At 30.7% G+C, this 13,922-nt stretch overlaps 2 protein-coding genes across 5 annotated transcripts; one reads left to right on the forward strand and one right to left on the reverse strand.

Annotated features, from left to right (window-relative positions):
* Positions 1 to 497: 497 nt before the first annotated feature.
* On the reverse strand, positions 498 to 4,707 carry LOC105118793 (cysteine-rich receptor-like protein kinase 2). 2 transcript variants are annotated; one of them, XM_011016833.1, is made up of 8 exons: positions 3,978 to 4,707; positions 3,269 to 3,660; positions 2,721 to 2,846; positions 2,430 to 2,557; positions 1,922 to 2,135; positions 1,512 to 1,743; positions 1,142 to 1,292; positions 498 to 946 (listed from the first exon to the last, which is right to left on the reverse strand). In XM_011016833.1, the coding sequence occupies exons 1-8, from the start codon at positions 4,328 to 4,330 to the stop codon at positions 629 to 631; spliced, it is 1,914 nt and encodes a 637-aa protein (XP_011015135.1). In that variant the 5' UTR covers positions 4,331 to 4,707; the 3' UTR covers positions 498 to 628. The 2 variants fall into 2 exon arrangements, with proteins under 2 accessions (XP_011015135.1, XP_011015134.1); XM_011016832.1 differs by having other exon boundaries at positions 2,430 to 2,560.
* A 4,850-nt stretch (positions 4,708 to 9,557) lies between these two features.
* Positions 9,558 to 12,666, forward strand: LOC105118794 (pentatricopeptide repeat-containing protein At5g01110-like). Of its 3 annotated transcripts, none has more exons than XM_011016834.1 (3): positions 9,558 to 12,078; positions 12,187 to 12,274; positions 12,405 to 12,666. In XM_011016834.1, exon 1 carries the CDS (start codon positions 9,685 to 9,687, stop codon positions 11,902 to 11,904), a length of 2,220 nt encoding a protein of 739 aa, XP_011015136.1. In that variant the 5' UTR covers positions 9,558 to 9,684; the 3' UTR covers positions 11,905 to 12,078; positions 12,187 to 12,274; positions 12,405 to 12,666. The 3 variants fall into 3 exon arrangements, with proteins under 3 accessions (XP_011015136.1, XP_011015137.1, XP_011015138.1); XM_011016835.1 differs by having other exon boundaries at positions 12,197 to 12,274; XM_011016836.1 differs by lacking the exon at positions 12,187 to 12,274.
* Positions 12,667 to 13,922: the final 1,256 nt, after the last annotated feature.

Genomic DNA, 13,922 nt, shown 5'->3' on the forward strand with positions numbered 1-13,922 from the left:
ATCTATCAAATTTGATTCTCATTCTTTTGATTGGTACTTATTTTATTTGAAATAATTTATGAAATGTTAACTATTATTATTTTAATTTTTTTATCTTTTATCTTTTTATTTTTTAGATTTGATTTTTATTATTTTGATTATTATTTATTTTATTTAAAATAATTTATAAAATTATATTTTTTTATAATTTCATTTTCATTCAACTTTTTAATTTGAAAGATTTATTCTTTATTTTTTAATAAATTTGAAAAAAATAAAATATTAATAAGTTATTTTCTAGTTTATTTTCCATGACATAACCAAATACTGAAAAGTATTTTATAACTTATTTTTCATTACCATACTATATATCAAAAAATAATTTAATTTTCTAAAATTTACTTTAAAAAAAATAACTACTTTTCTGTAAATAAACAGCCTTAAAGTCTACAGGGAAATTTACTGCTTTAACCAGAACTGCATTGCATGCAGGAATACTGCGTTCTGCTTATTTTTTGTGATTGAGCAACTGTTACTGGACCGAAACAGTTCTAAGAACATGCCCAGGGAAGGAGTGCATATAAATTTGCGGTATATGTAATGGAATGTCGTGCTGTTGATTTTGTTTCGTGGCGAGTACTCAATAGATTTAGCGTGCCGATACTTGGGAGACGGAGGCAGTAGCATTAGACATAGGGGAACCAGTGGACGTGGAGGTGTCTGCGCGGATTTTCTGAAAGGACTCAATGAGGGCAGGGCTTTGTGGTGGTGGTTTTTGCGCTGAAGAACCCTTGCTTTTCAATAAAACAACTACTTCGGACATTGTAGGCCTTAAGGAAGCTGTTGACTGAGTGCACGTCAAAGCAATCTCTATGATTTTCTTCATTTCTTCTGTTTCATATTCTTCTGGGCTCATGCTTCCATCCAACAATTCCAGATGCATGTCAGCCTCATACAGTCTCCATGCCTATCAAACCACGAGATAACACACGTAAACGAGACAAAACCATGGGAAAGGAACCAAGATCTTGTTGCTACAAGAAGGTTTGACCATTGTGAATCTAGTACCACTACTTTGTTTTCTGGTCAACAAGACAATGGCCAAATTGAAAATGCTATGTAAAGGGAAAATGAATAGTGCATTGGTTAATCACAAATTCACCCGTTTGAGGAGGTAGTCCGAGTCAGGATCTTGATTTGCTTGACTGCATTTTTGGCCGCTCATGATTTCGAGGACAACAACCCCATAGCTATAGATATCCACTTTCTCAGATAATTGTCCATAAATTGCATATTCAGGTGCTGTGTATCCCCTGATGCAATAAGAAAGCAACGGAGAATCAGGTTATTTTATCATGCTATTAGCAATTTCTGAAAAGGATCAAAACACGGAGAATGAACCGAGACTTTAGATGGCCAGAGTGTACTGAGTGTGAATGTTCCATCTCAAGATGCAGTATTTATATGATATAAGCAATCTGGTTGTGATAAGCAATATCAATTCACACGAGCAGGTGCTTATCATAACTTACAGTGTACCAGCAAATCTGGTGGTAAGATGACTCTGAGACTCCGGAAGAAGCCTGGCCAGCCCAAAGTCTGCTATTTTGGGTTGGAAATCATCATCCAAAAGAATATTGCTGGCTTTAATATCTCGATGAATGATGCACAAATGGAAATCCTCGTGTAAATAGGAAAGTCCCCTTGCTATCCCAAGAATTATATCAAATCGTTGCTTCCAGCTGAGAGAGCCTTTTTTATCACCTGTTTTCCAGAGTAAAACAAAACTCTAATTTTCTCAAGATAATTCTTATCAGATATGGTATTTGTTGTAAGCAACTTCTAAGTCCTAACTCCTAACATGTGATCTCGTCAAATTTACAGGTAGCCATTTTTTTTTATCTTTTGCTAGAGCAAATTGTACGCGCAAAATTTAACTTACCATATAAGAAGTTATCAAGGCTGCTGTTTGCCATGTATTCGTACACGAGAAGTAGTTCTGGTCCATTGCTGCAGCATCCAAGAAGTCGGATGAGATTCCTGTGATGAACATTACTGATGATCTTAACTTCCTTTTCAAACTCCTCCTTTGCCCTGTGAGACTGGCTTATAGCTAGTTTCTTGACAGCAACTACTCTCTCATTCTTTAAAACACCCTGTTTAATGACACAATAACTAAATATCAGCCATGACAGGTCAATGATTCAGCTGAAAATCATATGTGGATCTCGTAATTTATTAATTTTCCATGAAAAATAAAGGAGGAGAAGAAGTTTTCTTCTTTTCTTTTTTCACACTTCACAACCAGCAATTTCTCAGCCATTTCATCTTAAACGATGTAAAATCTTGAATCCATGACAGTCTAACTTCCGTAGAACAGGACTGTTATGCTAATTGTTTCATTATTATTATTATTATTTCTTGAAATCTGTAATTTCTCTCTACTCCACCTTGTACACTTCACCAAAACCTCCTTCTCCAAGTCTGTATTCCTCACTGAAATTTTTTGTTGCCGATTTCAAATCCTTGAAGCTGTAATTCACTGGACCTCGTAATTCAGTCGCCCCTAAAATGTCACCTTCTACAGAAAAAATCAAGCAGAATTTCTTAATAATGTGTAAACATCAGTGACCCAAAAATGTGGAATTCTCTAACATGGTTAAGAAGGGGAATCATTTCGACATATAGCAGATAACTAGTTAAAGAAAAATTATTCACCATAGTTTTTCACAGTGCTTTACCTCTAGGAGCTGCCTTTGGTTTTCTAAATAATTTAAACCACAGAAACAGTATTGCAGTAGCAAGTAACAGAAGACCCATGCCTCCAACAAGCCCTGCAATAAGGACTTTCTTTTTGCTTGAACTTCCTGCCAGAATATGGGATCAAATATGAGGCTTAAACTTCCTATAGTCTGTAATTCAGGGAGTTATAACATTCGAAATAAGATTTGCCCTCGAATTCTTATAAAAGACAGCAACCTGAGAAATGTTCAAGATTTGTCTACAAAACAATGAGCCGAAAAAACCTACATGTACTAGTCTACCTGATATCTGAGCTTGCACTGTGGCTTTATAATTAGGAAATTATTATCGGATAGTATGTCCAGGCATCAAGAATCCCATCCCTATATTTAAAATTTATCGCCAATGTGGTCTAAATTCACTCTAGAAGGTTAATTAATTGAAAAAACTGGCATAAAGAGTCCTTCCATACAAAGACATCTACGATCAAAGGGCCGAATGGCTACAAACTAGTAAAACACTGGAAGTCTGGAAATAGAAAGCTTACCATTTCTCAAGAAGGGCTTGAGATCCGTTAGTTGGTTATCTGCGAAGAAAGGCGTGTCTGAATACCTCAAGAAACACCCAACATTGATGGACCTGCCATCAGCATCAGGGAAACATGTCTGCAAGTCAGCATAAGCCACTGTTAAGCACTCTTGGCAACCAGCCTTGCTGATGGTTTCAACACATTGTGTCACTCCATAAACCACTGAATTCGCACCAACCACTTCCTTCTTACTTGTTGCAAAGAAACCTGATATCTTCGGCGAGGCAATTTTAAGATCTGATAACAGACTTTCCACACTTGCTTGATAAGCAGGAGATGCAGTTTGATTCCCACAAGCCCCGTAGTGACCATCCTGAGTGCTTTGATCGTAGAAACTTGTGCTCTCATACCTTAACGACAACGAAGGCAAAGAACACAAGACTAATTAATTAATTATCTCTGTTACGGGGATACATATCCACCTATAAACTCGATAACCTGTTACTCAGTTACAAATGTTATGCTTGTTAATAGGTGAATTGTCAATTTTTGTTTGAGTTAATACTTGATTTCTCATATTTGTTTTGCGCCTGTACGTTATTAGAAAGGCAAAGTCTAAATATTAAGTTCATAAATTCATTCCTAACTTGGTCAATTACAATTCTCAGTTGCAAAAGTATAAATACGACCTAAAAAATTTGTGAAAAATTAAAGCGCCAGTCAGTACCTGAGGAAGCAGCCATCATAGATAACTCGAGCGCCATTGATGCCGGCAGAGCAGTTGCGGATTTGTTTAGCAGCAATAGCAAAGCACGCGACACAATCTGCCGTTGACAAGTATTTCCTGCACTGAACCATGGCGAAGACTGGTGCTGTACCCCTTGCTTGCTCTGCAGTTGCAAAATATTTACTGCTGTTCAGTTGTGCTCCAAGATCCAACAGTGTAGAATTGAGGTTATTTGTGAATTCCGGAACATCGTCAACCTTGTATTGACTGCAACCTGCACTTAACAGATTGGCTTGTGGGTCTGAAAAGGCCCCCGTGATCGCCACCATCCACCACACCACTATAAACAACATATATTTTTGGATTGTCTCTTACTCTATCTCCATCCCCCAGTGATTGAAGGAGAAATTCGATGCCAAGCTAATCAATATAGTGTAAAATCACTTGCTTGTTAAGATATTTTCATCCTGGCGCCAGAGAATACAGATGCATGCTATCACTTTGCTGACCAAACCTAAAACAAAACACTGGTTTCTTGAAAATCTGCTGGACCATGCGCAACCTCAGCACACAGAGTTGCATCCAACAACATTTGACCTTCTAATAAAGAACAGAAGGCATAATAACATCTGGCTTCTTATAAAGAGCAAATTGGACTTCCTTTGATTTGTTAAATAAGAGTGTGGAAAAATTCAATATTAGCTATCAACCACTTCTTACAGGATAAGTTACCCTGAAGGAATTTTAGATGGGCCAAATTACGGATCAGCCTTTTGAAACATCTGGTGCAGCAATGCTTAGGATGATTTATTTGACGGTGGAGGGTAGGTTTAATTTAATGTTAGCTATCAACCATATCTTTAGATGTTTGATTTTGACATGCAATATCTTGGAAAATGCATTTGGGGAAGGTAGAATAGAAATAAAAATAATAAAATATGATCACGCAGTCAAGCTGAATAAAAACATTTAATAAATAAAAAAATTATTTTTTTATTTACTTTACCCAATTTGTCTTTTTTACAACACGACAATCAAATTTGTATTCCTAAATTTTTCTTGAGCAAAACATCAACCTCGGATTGGAAGTCCATGGACAAGGTTGGCGCCGGCCAACTACGCTAATAAAGGAACTCTAGGGGCATGGACATCGTGGTCTTTTTAAAACACACGAGAATAAATTATTGATACGCTCTCCAGGCAGCCATTTCTTTATTAGTCAATTAATTAGTCAAGTTTACTATTAATTAAAATGTTAGATGGTAATTTAACTTGGTCAGGTTTTAATTTTATTTTTTAATAATTATAAATTTAAATTTGTTTAAGATTACTGAAAATTTATATAATTATTAATTTTAAAACTTATGAGATTAATTAAAATATATATAACTGATATTTATATTAATTAAAAAAAATGATAGAAGGTATACAGTTGCCACACGGTGCTTGAGTTTTGCGCTCGTGGGTGTAAAGTATACCTCTTCCGGTGATCTTTAATGCAACTTTTCAGAAATTAGAAGAATAAAAACCAGCTCCATACGCTCTGAAACTTAAATAAAGTCAATACAAATGGATCACATGAAAAACAAATCACCATACCACTTGCAAATCAAAGGAAATCAAATATCCAGGCAAGAAGAAAAAGAAGTCAAAGGACTAAAATGTAAAAATTTATGGTAACTTTATATAAATAAATAAGCAGTATTTAGGCCTCTTAGTTTTATTTTATTATAAAATAACTTCTTAAAAATAATTGAATTGATTATAACATTGTGGCCGTAATTTAACTAAACTAGTTAATTAGTTGTTGTAATTTTAAAAATATATTTTTAATTTAAATTATCTTAAATCTATTTATAATTAAATACTTTCATCAATTTCATGTATTTTCAGTGAATTTATTTTATTTTTAAATTTTTGAAAAAAAATGTATTTAAGAATGGAAATTTGATTAGAGGAGAACGTATTTTAATTTGAAAAATATAAATCAGGAATGATCAATCAATGTTGATCAAAATATTATTTACTATTTTTTTAACATTACAATTACTTATTAATTAACTATCCACAAGCGGATCAAATTCCTTTTCCAATAAAAAAATTGAATAAGCAGCCTTTAGTACTATTTTTTTCCTTTTCTTTTTCACTTTTTGCATAGAAACAACCTAAATAAAAATAAAAAAAAACTTTATATATGCATCTAATTAAATAAATTGTAAACTTTCTATGTGAATGAAAAAATTAAATGATAATAACTAAAAATAAAATTAAAAAATAGATATAGATCAAGCTATTTGATCTTAAAACATGAGTCATTTGTCCGATTGTATTTAATAAATTTGTTTATTAAAAATATTATTTTTTATTTAATCAAACAATAATAAAAATAGATATACATGTGAAATCAATTAAACAAGATATGGTTTTTTTAAAACATGATTTAGCTTTTTTAATTAAAAAGATTATAAATCTAAATTCTCTACCAACCTAGTATTTTAAAAAAAATCAACAAAGATAATTTTAGAAGAAAAAATCCATGAGAAAAAATGTTGTAGCCACTAACAATGTTTTGTGAGAAAAACTACAATAATTTATCCAATAAAATCGAAAAACGATAATTTAGAAAAAATCACAAAAAATCATTTATATAAATAATATAGCAATCCACAGTGTTGTGAGGAAAACAACAATGATTTCCCTATATGATTTAGTTTTATTATAATTATAATTTTTAACCAACACAACATCTAAAAAAAATCAACAAAGATAATTTTGGAAAAACTCATATGGGACAACACTGCAACAATTCTCAGTGTTTAAAAAAAAATACAAAGTTAAATTATTAATTAACTTATTATCAAAAAAATAAAATTAACAAAGATAATTTTAGAAAATAATATATAAAAAACACAAAAAAATCATGTTGGAAACGTTATAACAATTCATATTTTTGTGACGAAAGCTATAATGTTTCCTATATGATTTAGTCTTATTTGTAAGGACCTGTAAGTATAATTTTCAACTTGATTAATATCAATAAAATAAAACTGATAAAGATAATTTTAAAAATATTATAAGAAAAAAAACTATATGGAGAGATACTATAATAATTTATAGTGTTTTATGAGGAAAACTACAGTATTTTCCCTACATGATTAAACTTTATTATAAAGTTAAATTCTAACCAACTCAATATTAAAAAATAATCGACAAAGATAATTTAAAAAAAAATCATAAAAAAAACCTATGTGGAGAAACACTATAGTAATTACAAAACTAAATTCTTAATTGGTTTAATATTAAAAAAATAACATAGATAAATATAAATTTAAAAAATAAAAAAGTAAAATAGAAAAACCACGTGGAAAAACACCATACCAATCTATAATATATTAAAAAAAATTACAAAGAATTTTTTTTAACCAACTCAGTATAAAAAAATAAAATTGACAGAGATAATTTTTTTTTTTTAAAAAAAGAAGAGTAATACACTATAAGTGAATAAAAAAGTGAAAAAAGAGAGAATATCCTATGAATTATTATAATAATCCACAATGCAACAGGTATGGTGAACAGTGAATTCTTCGTACCCTTTAGTTTTATGTATAATAAGATAAAAAAAATAGTATTCAAGATTGCATGTATTATAAATATTATTTACAAATAAATAACTTTTATTTTTAAAAATAAAGTTTATGTATACAAGACACGAGAAAACAAATCATGTATGAATCATAATAATATCCTAAAAAATTAAATACACATAAAATAATTAAAAATAAAAACTATTTAAAAAAAGTAAGATAAAAATAATAATACAGTAGAGATATTAATTAATGCATAAATTAAAACAATGATTTGAAACAGACATTAAAAGGTATCAATTAAAATAAAAATAAAATTAGAATAAAACAATAAAAAAAAGGCAACAATAGCCTAGGTGATGCAAGTGTGATTTAAATAAATAAAAAAAGCAAACAACTCGAGTTATAGCATTTATCAGATTTAAGATATTGGTTTGATTTTAATTAGATGATGAAAAAACAAATAATGATAATAAACTTAAGTATTTTTTTTTTTTTAAGAGATCACTATAACTTGGAGAGAGAAAAAAAAAACCTTTAAAAGTGTGAAACTAAATAAAAAAGAGACAAGCATAACTAGTTTGGGTCAATCTAAAGTAATGTGATAAATATGTAATTCAAATAACAAAAACGAGTCAATTAGGGTTAATTTACAGAATCTGTGGTTCAAATTATAAGATTATAATAACCTGATAAAAAAAATTAAAGAAAACCATGAAATCAATATAAAAAAAATCAATGTTAAATGATAAAATTTAAAAAATAAGATAAATAATATTTTTTATCCATGTTAACTTTTCAAACTCATAACCTATATTATTAAACAAAAAACATAATACATAAAAAAAAATACAAAGCCTAATTCTCAGCAAATGAAACAATAAAAAAAAATATTAAATTGAAATAAAATTACAAAAAAAATCTAAAATAAAATGTGGTAATGAAATGAATGAGGGTGAAAATTAAAATAAAAGATAAACTAGAAGGCAACACAAAAGTTTCGATTTGAGGGTTAACATGGAAAAAAATAAAAAAAATAAGGATCAAATTGGATAAAACAATACACACAAAACTTGGATAAATTTTTTATAAAAGAACTAGGGAAAATTAGAAATAAAAAAATAAAAATCAAATTGAAAAAATAATATAAGATATATTTGAGTTAAATGACTAGATTGAAAATAAAAGAATTATAAAAAATTTAATAAAAAAATAAAAAAATAAAGATAAAAATTTAACAACAAAAATCCAAATGACCAACCTGTATTTCTTTTGGGGAGGATAGAGAAAATAAAAAAAAGACTCTTATACAACAAGTTGCCCAATGCATACTAAAATATGTTGTTTTAGGAGGAAAAGAATGTACTGACACCTTAATTAAGGTGATAAAATGTTAGATTTGGCCACTAAAAATATTGCACCGTTTTCATAAGTGCTGTATGCACTGATAATTTTTAAAAATTAAATATTAACTAATAAATTAAAAAACCAAATTACCTAATGGTTATGAAGTTGATAAGAAAATCAATGTAAAATGAAAATAATGGCCTTGAACGCATAACTTATTTTTTCTTGAATTTAAAAGTAAAAAGGTTTTATTATATTTTTAAAAGAAAAAAACTAAAATAATCTGATCAATATATTTAATATTTCCTTGAATTAGAGAATGATTTAATTATTTTATTGTTTTAAAATTTTTTAAAAATAAATATTTAATTTTTAATGACTAATAAATTATAAGAAAAGATAAGATTAGCCCAACTAAAATAATTTTTTTTTAAATAGCCAAAAAGTAGTATCAATATAGCAATGACTACTTTTTTTTCCCCTGGATGTATAATGTTTTTGCCACGTTTATTAGAGATTTTGTAATTTTGACAAACTATGATGATTAAGTTGTCATTAACTCAAAATTAATCAATAAAAGAATGAAAAAGGGTCAAGAACAGACAAGTACGACGCGTGGAGGGTTCATCTACAAATAGACAACAAGAGAGGTTCAAAATCGACTTTCTTGCAACTTCTTTTCCTCGACTTCGACAGTTTCCTCTTCTGTCAGAATCTTCAAACTGATGGACTGAGACGAAACCCTCGAGCAAAGTGCTAGTTATACTTTCACAAAAATGTATCCTTTTCTACTTAATCAAAAACACACTCTAACAATCCTCAAAACCCACAAAAGATATAACTTTATCACTCATCTTCTAAATCCTGCTTCTAAATCTAGCTTTAGATGTCTCCAAACAATAGAAACCTCTCAAAACCCGTATAAAGAACCATTTTCTGCAGCAACAACCCTGCCTGATTCTTTATTGGTGGAGAAGATCATCTTCAATTTAAAGCATGGTAATGTAAATTCTCTGCTTTCTTATCAACTTCGCTTGGACGCATCAGTTGTTGTTGATGTTTTACGTCGTTGTAATGGTAATTTGCAACTTGGTCAAAGGTTTATTGATTCGTTAGTGCTAAATGGTTCAAACTTTAAGCATTCATCCGTTTCATTGAGTGCAATGGTTCATGTTTTTGTTCGTAGTAGAAGATTATCTGATGCACAAGCTTTGATTCTTAGAATGATTAGGAGAAGTGGGGTTTCGAGGGTTGAGGTTGTTGAGGCTTTGGTATCATCGATATGTGGCAATTGTGGGACTAATAATTTGGTTTTTGATTTGTTGATAAGAACGTATGTGCAAGCTAGGAAGTTAAGGGAAGGGACTGAGGCGTTTAGAATTTTGAGGAGTAAAGGGTATTTGGTGTCTATAAATGCTTGCAATAGTCTTCTTGGAGGGTTAGTGAAGATAGACTGGGTTGAATTGGCATGGGAAGTGCATAGGGAAGTTGTTAGAAGTGGGATTGAATTGAATGTTTATACATTAAACATTATGGTCAATGCTTTGTGTAAAGATGGTAAATTTGATGATGTCAAGTCATTTTTAAGTGAGATGGAGGGACAAGGGGTTTATGCAGATATGGTGACTTGCAACACTTTAATTGGTGCATATTGTCGTGAAGGACTTTTAGAAGAAGCTTTTGAGATAATGAACTCTATGGCAGATAAAGGTTTGAAACCGAGTCTTTTTACATATAATGCTATTATAAATGGTCTGTGTAAAAAGGGAAGATATGCTAGAGCAAAGGGAATTTTGATTGAGATGCTGAACATTGGGTTGAGTCCTGATACCACAACGTATAACACATTGCTTGTTGAGAGCTGCAGAAGAGACAATTTTTCTGAAGCCAAAGAAATTTTTGGTGAAATGTTACGTCAGGGTGTTGTTCCTGATTTAGTAAGCTTTAGTTCCCTTATTGCAGTTTTTTCAAGGAACAGACACCTTGATCAGGCATTGGTGTACTTTAGAGATATGAAGAAATTTGGTTTGGTTCCAGATAATGTGATTTACACTGTTCTTATGCATGGTTATTGTAGAAATGGCAATATGTTGGAGGCATTGAAGATACGGGATGAAATGCTGGAGCAGGGTTGTGTCTTGGATGTGGTTGCATACAATACTATATTAAACGGGTTGTGCAAAGAAAAGATGCTCACAGATGCAGATAAGCTGTTCGATGAGATGGTGGAAAGGGGTGCACTCCCTGATTTTTACACTTTCACCACACTTATTCATGGCCATTGTCAGGACGGGAATATGACTAAAGCACTAAGCTTGTTTGGGACAATGACTCAAAGGAATATCAAACCAGATATCGTGGCATACAATACATTGATTGATGGGTTTTGCAAGGTGGGTGAAATGGAGAAAGCCAGTGAGTTATGGGATGGTATGATCTCTAGGAAGATTTTCCCCAACCACATTACATACGGCATATTAATAAACACGTATTGTAGCGTGGGCCATGTGTCTGAGGCCTTTAGATTGTGGGATGTGATGATTGAAAAGGGTATTAAACCCACCCTTGTCACTTGTAACACTGTTATAAAAGGCTACTGTCGGTCAGGTGATTCATTGAAGGCTGATGAGTTCTTGGGCAGGATGATTGCTAAAGGAGTTGCTCCTGATCATATTTCGTATAACACCCTTATTAATGGTTTTGTGAGAGAAGATAATATGGACAAAGCTTTTCTTTGGATTAATAAGATGGAAAAAGAAGGTCTGTTGCCTGATATTATCACGTATAATGTAGTTATGAATGGCTTCTGTAGGCAGGGTAGGATGCAGGAGGCTGAGCTGGTCTTACAGAAAATGACTGAGAAAGGGATAAATCCCGATAGGTCCACATACACAGCTTTGATAAATGGACACGTCACCCAGGACAACTTGAATGAGGCATTTCGATTCCATGATGAAATGCTTCGAAGAGGATTTGTCCCTGATGATGTTTTTTAATTTGATCACCATACTGCTGCCTCTCATTGTTGATAAAGGCCATGAACCCTGGACAACTTGAGAGTTCAGTTTCATGGTAAAATGCTGCTAAGCAGATCCATTCCAGCAGACAAATCCTTGTTATTCAGTTCTTACAGCCTTTGTACTTGCTGGACTCAGTTGTCTCTTTGCCAGGTGGGGTATCTTAACTCCTAACTCTATATTCTTCATTCTATTTTCTGCAATATTATATCACAACCCATGCCACTGAAGTCCATCATTTCTTTTGCATGTTCTTGGTAGAGATGCTCAGAGAGTTTAAAAAACAGAGGTTGATTTCATTTGTGTGAGGTGCTCCATTTTTGTTCAATCATAGATGCTCTTGACGAAGGTGAGGTTAAGTGGATTTGAATGGAAAAATATGTTGAGTTGATTTTGAGTGGTTTTGTAGTTTTCTTCCTTGCCCTCCACTGTGTCGCTAACTTCTTACCATAGTTTTTATGCCAATTTTTCTATTTCAGGTTTAAAGAGCCTTGTCTATCAACTGTGAGCAAGGGTGTTATCTAAACTCTTGGTGTTAAGTGTGAGCATAGCTGATAAATTCCATTAAAAAAACTATTATCTGCGGTGAATTCAGAGTTATGTGGATGAGAACAATGAATTTACCACTTTACCCTTAAAAAAAAAGCCTTTTGGCTAGACTTTGAGGGCATGGTTGTCTTTTTAGTGGGGGCATTTTGGCATTTTTAATTGATAGAGGGCACGAGAGGTGTTTACTTAAAATTGCGTAAATTATCATAAATATCCTTAAAATTTATGTTGTTGAGGGGTAGATTTGTATATTTTGGTTGGCTAGGAGTGGTGTTTTTATCTTATCATTTTTATTTGTACAATAAAAATACTTCCTTTTAAGGGTATTTCGGTTATTGCACTAGTAATTTTTATGTTATTGTTGGGTAGAGTGAGAATTAGTTTTATCTTTTAATAAATTAACAGGATTTAAAAAAAAGATTGTGTGTTTGGCGCGTGTTAATGCGTCGCCTGCTCTATTGTCTTCATGCATCATGTGCGGCTGTTTTCAGCAAGTAAAAATGCCATTTTATGGTGTTATTAAATTTGTCTTGATTTTTTTTTTTTTATAAACATGATGTATGTAGATAATAAAGTTTTGGTTTAGTTGTAATGATTATTTTTTTTCTTTTTTTTCTCCCTTGATTCTTGTGCTCTACCAGACAAATTTTCAAATAGTCTTGTAACTTCTTTTTGTTTTTTATTTTGTTTGTGATTTTTTAATTGATATTTATTTTATTTTAAATAACTCATAAAAATCAAAATTTGTTTCTGTTTCAGTTTTATTTGATTTTTTTTCTTCTCTTTGTTTTTGATTTAATTGTCTATTTTTTTTTGATAATTTTTTATCTGAAATAATTTATGAAAATTGAATTTTTTTAAATTTCATTCTAATTTGATTTTTTAAATTTGTTTTATTTAGTTTTTTGTAAATTGTTATTTATGTCACCTAAGATAATTTTTACAGTGTAATATTTTGGGTGATTTTATCCTTGAGTATTTTTTTTCTTATTAAATTTTGTTTTTTTTATTTTAATTATTTTCTACTTTGCTATCTTTTTTTTTGCTTTTTAATTTTTTATATTTAATTTTATTTTAAAAAATTGAGTTGATTTGAATTTGAATTTTTTGATTAATTTCATTTTGAGATTTCCTTGATTTTATTTTGGAGAATTAACCCTCTTGATGTTTGCTAGGAGTTGTTTTTTTTTTTTTTATCATTCGTTTAACCTATTTTATTTTTTAAAATCTTATTTTTTGATATTTATTTTATTAGAGATTAAACTTTTTATATATATATATATTTTAATTTGGTTGGGTTATCTAGATTTATTTTTGATTCTGTTCTTTATTATATATGTTTTCTCAAAATAATTTGTTTTCTTGAATGATTGAATATTTAAGGATAACTTATTTTAATGTGATTTGTAAAGTTTGATAGAGCATTGTTTTAGCGAATCATATAGTTT

The sequence above is a fragment of the Populus euphratica genome, unplaced genomic scaffold, assembly GCF_000495115.2.
Source record: "Populus euphratica unplaced genomic scaffold, PopEup_1.0 scaffold2238.1, whole genome shotgun sequence".
Classification (NCBI taxonomy): domain Eukaryota; kingdom Viridiplantae; phylum Streptophyta; class Magnoliopsida; order Malpighiales; family Salicaceae; genus Populus; species Populus euphratica.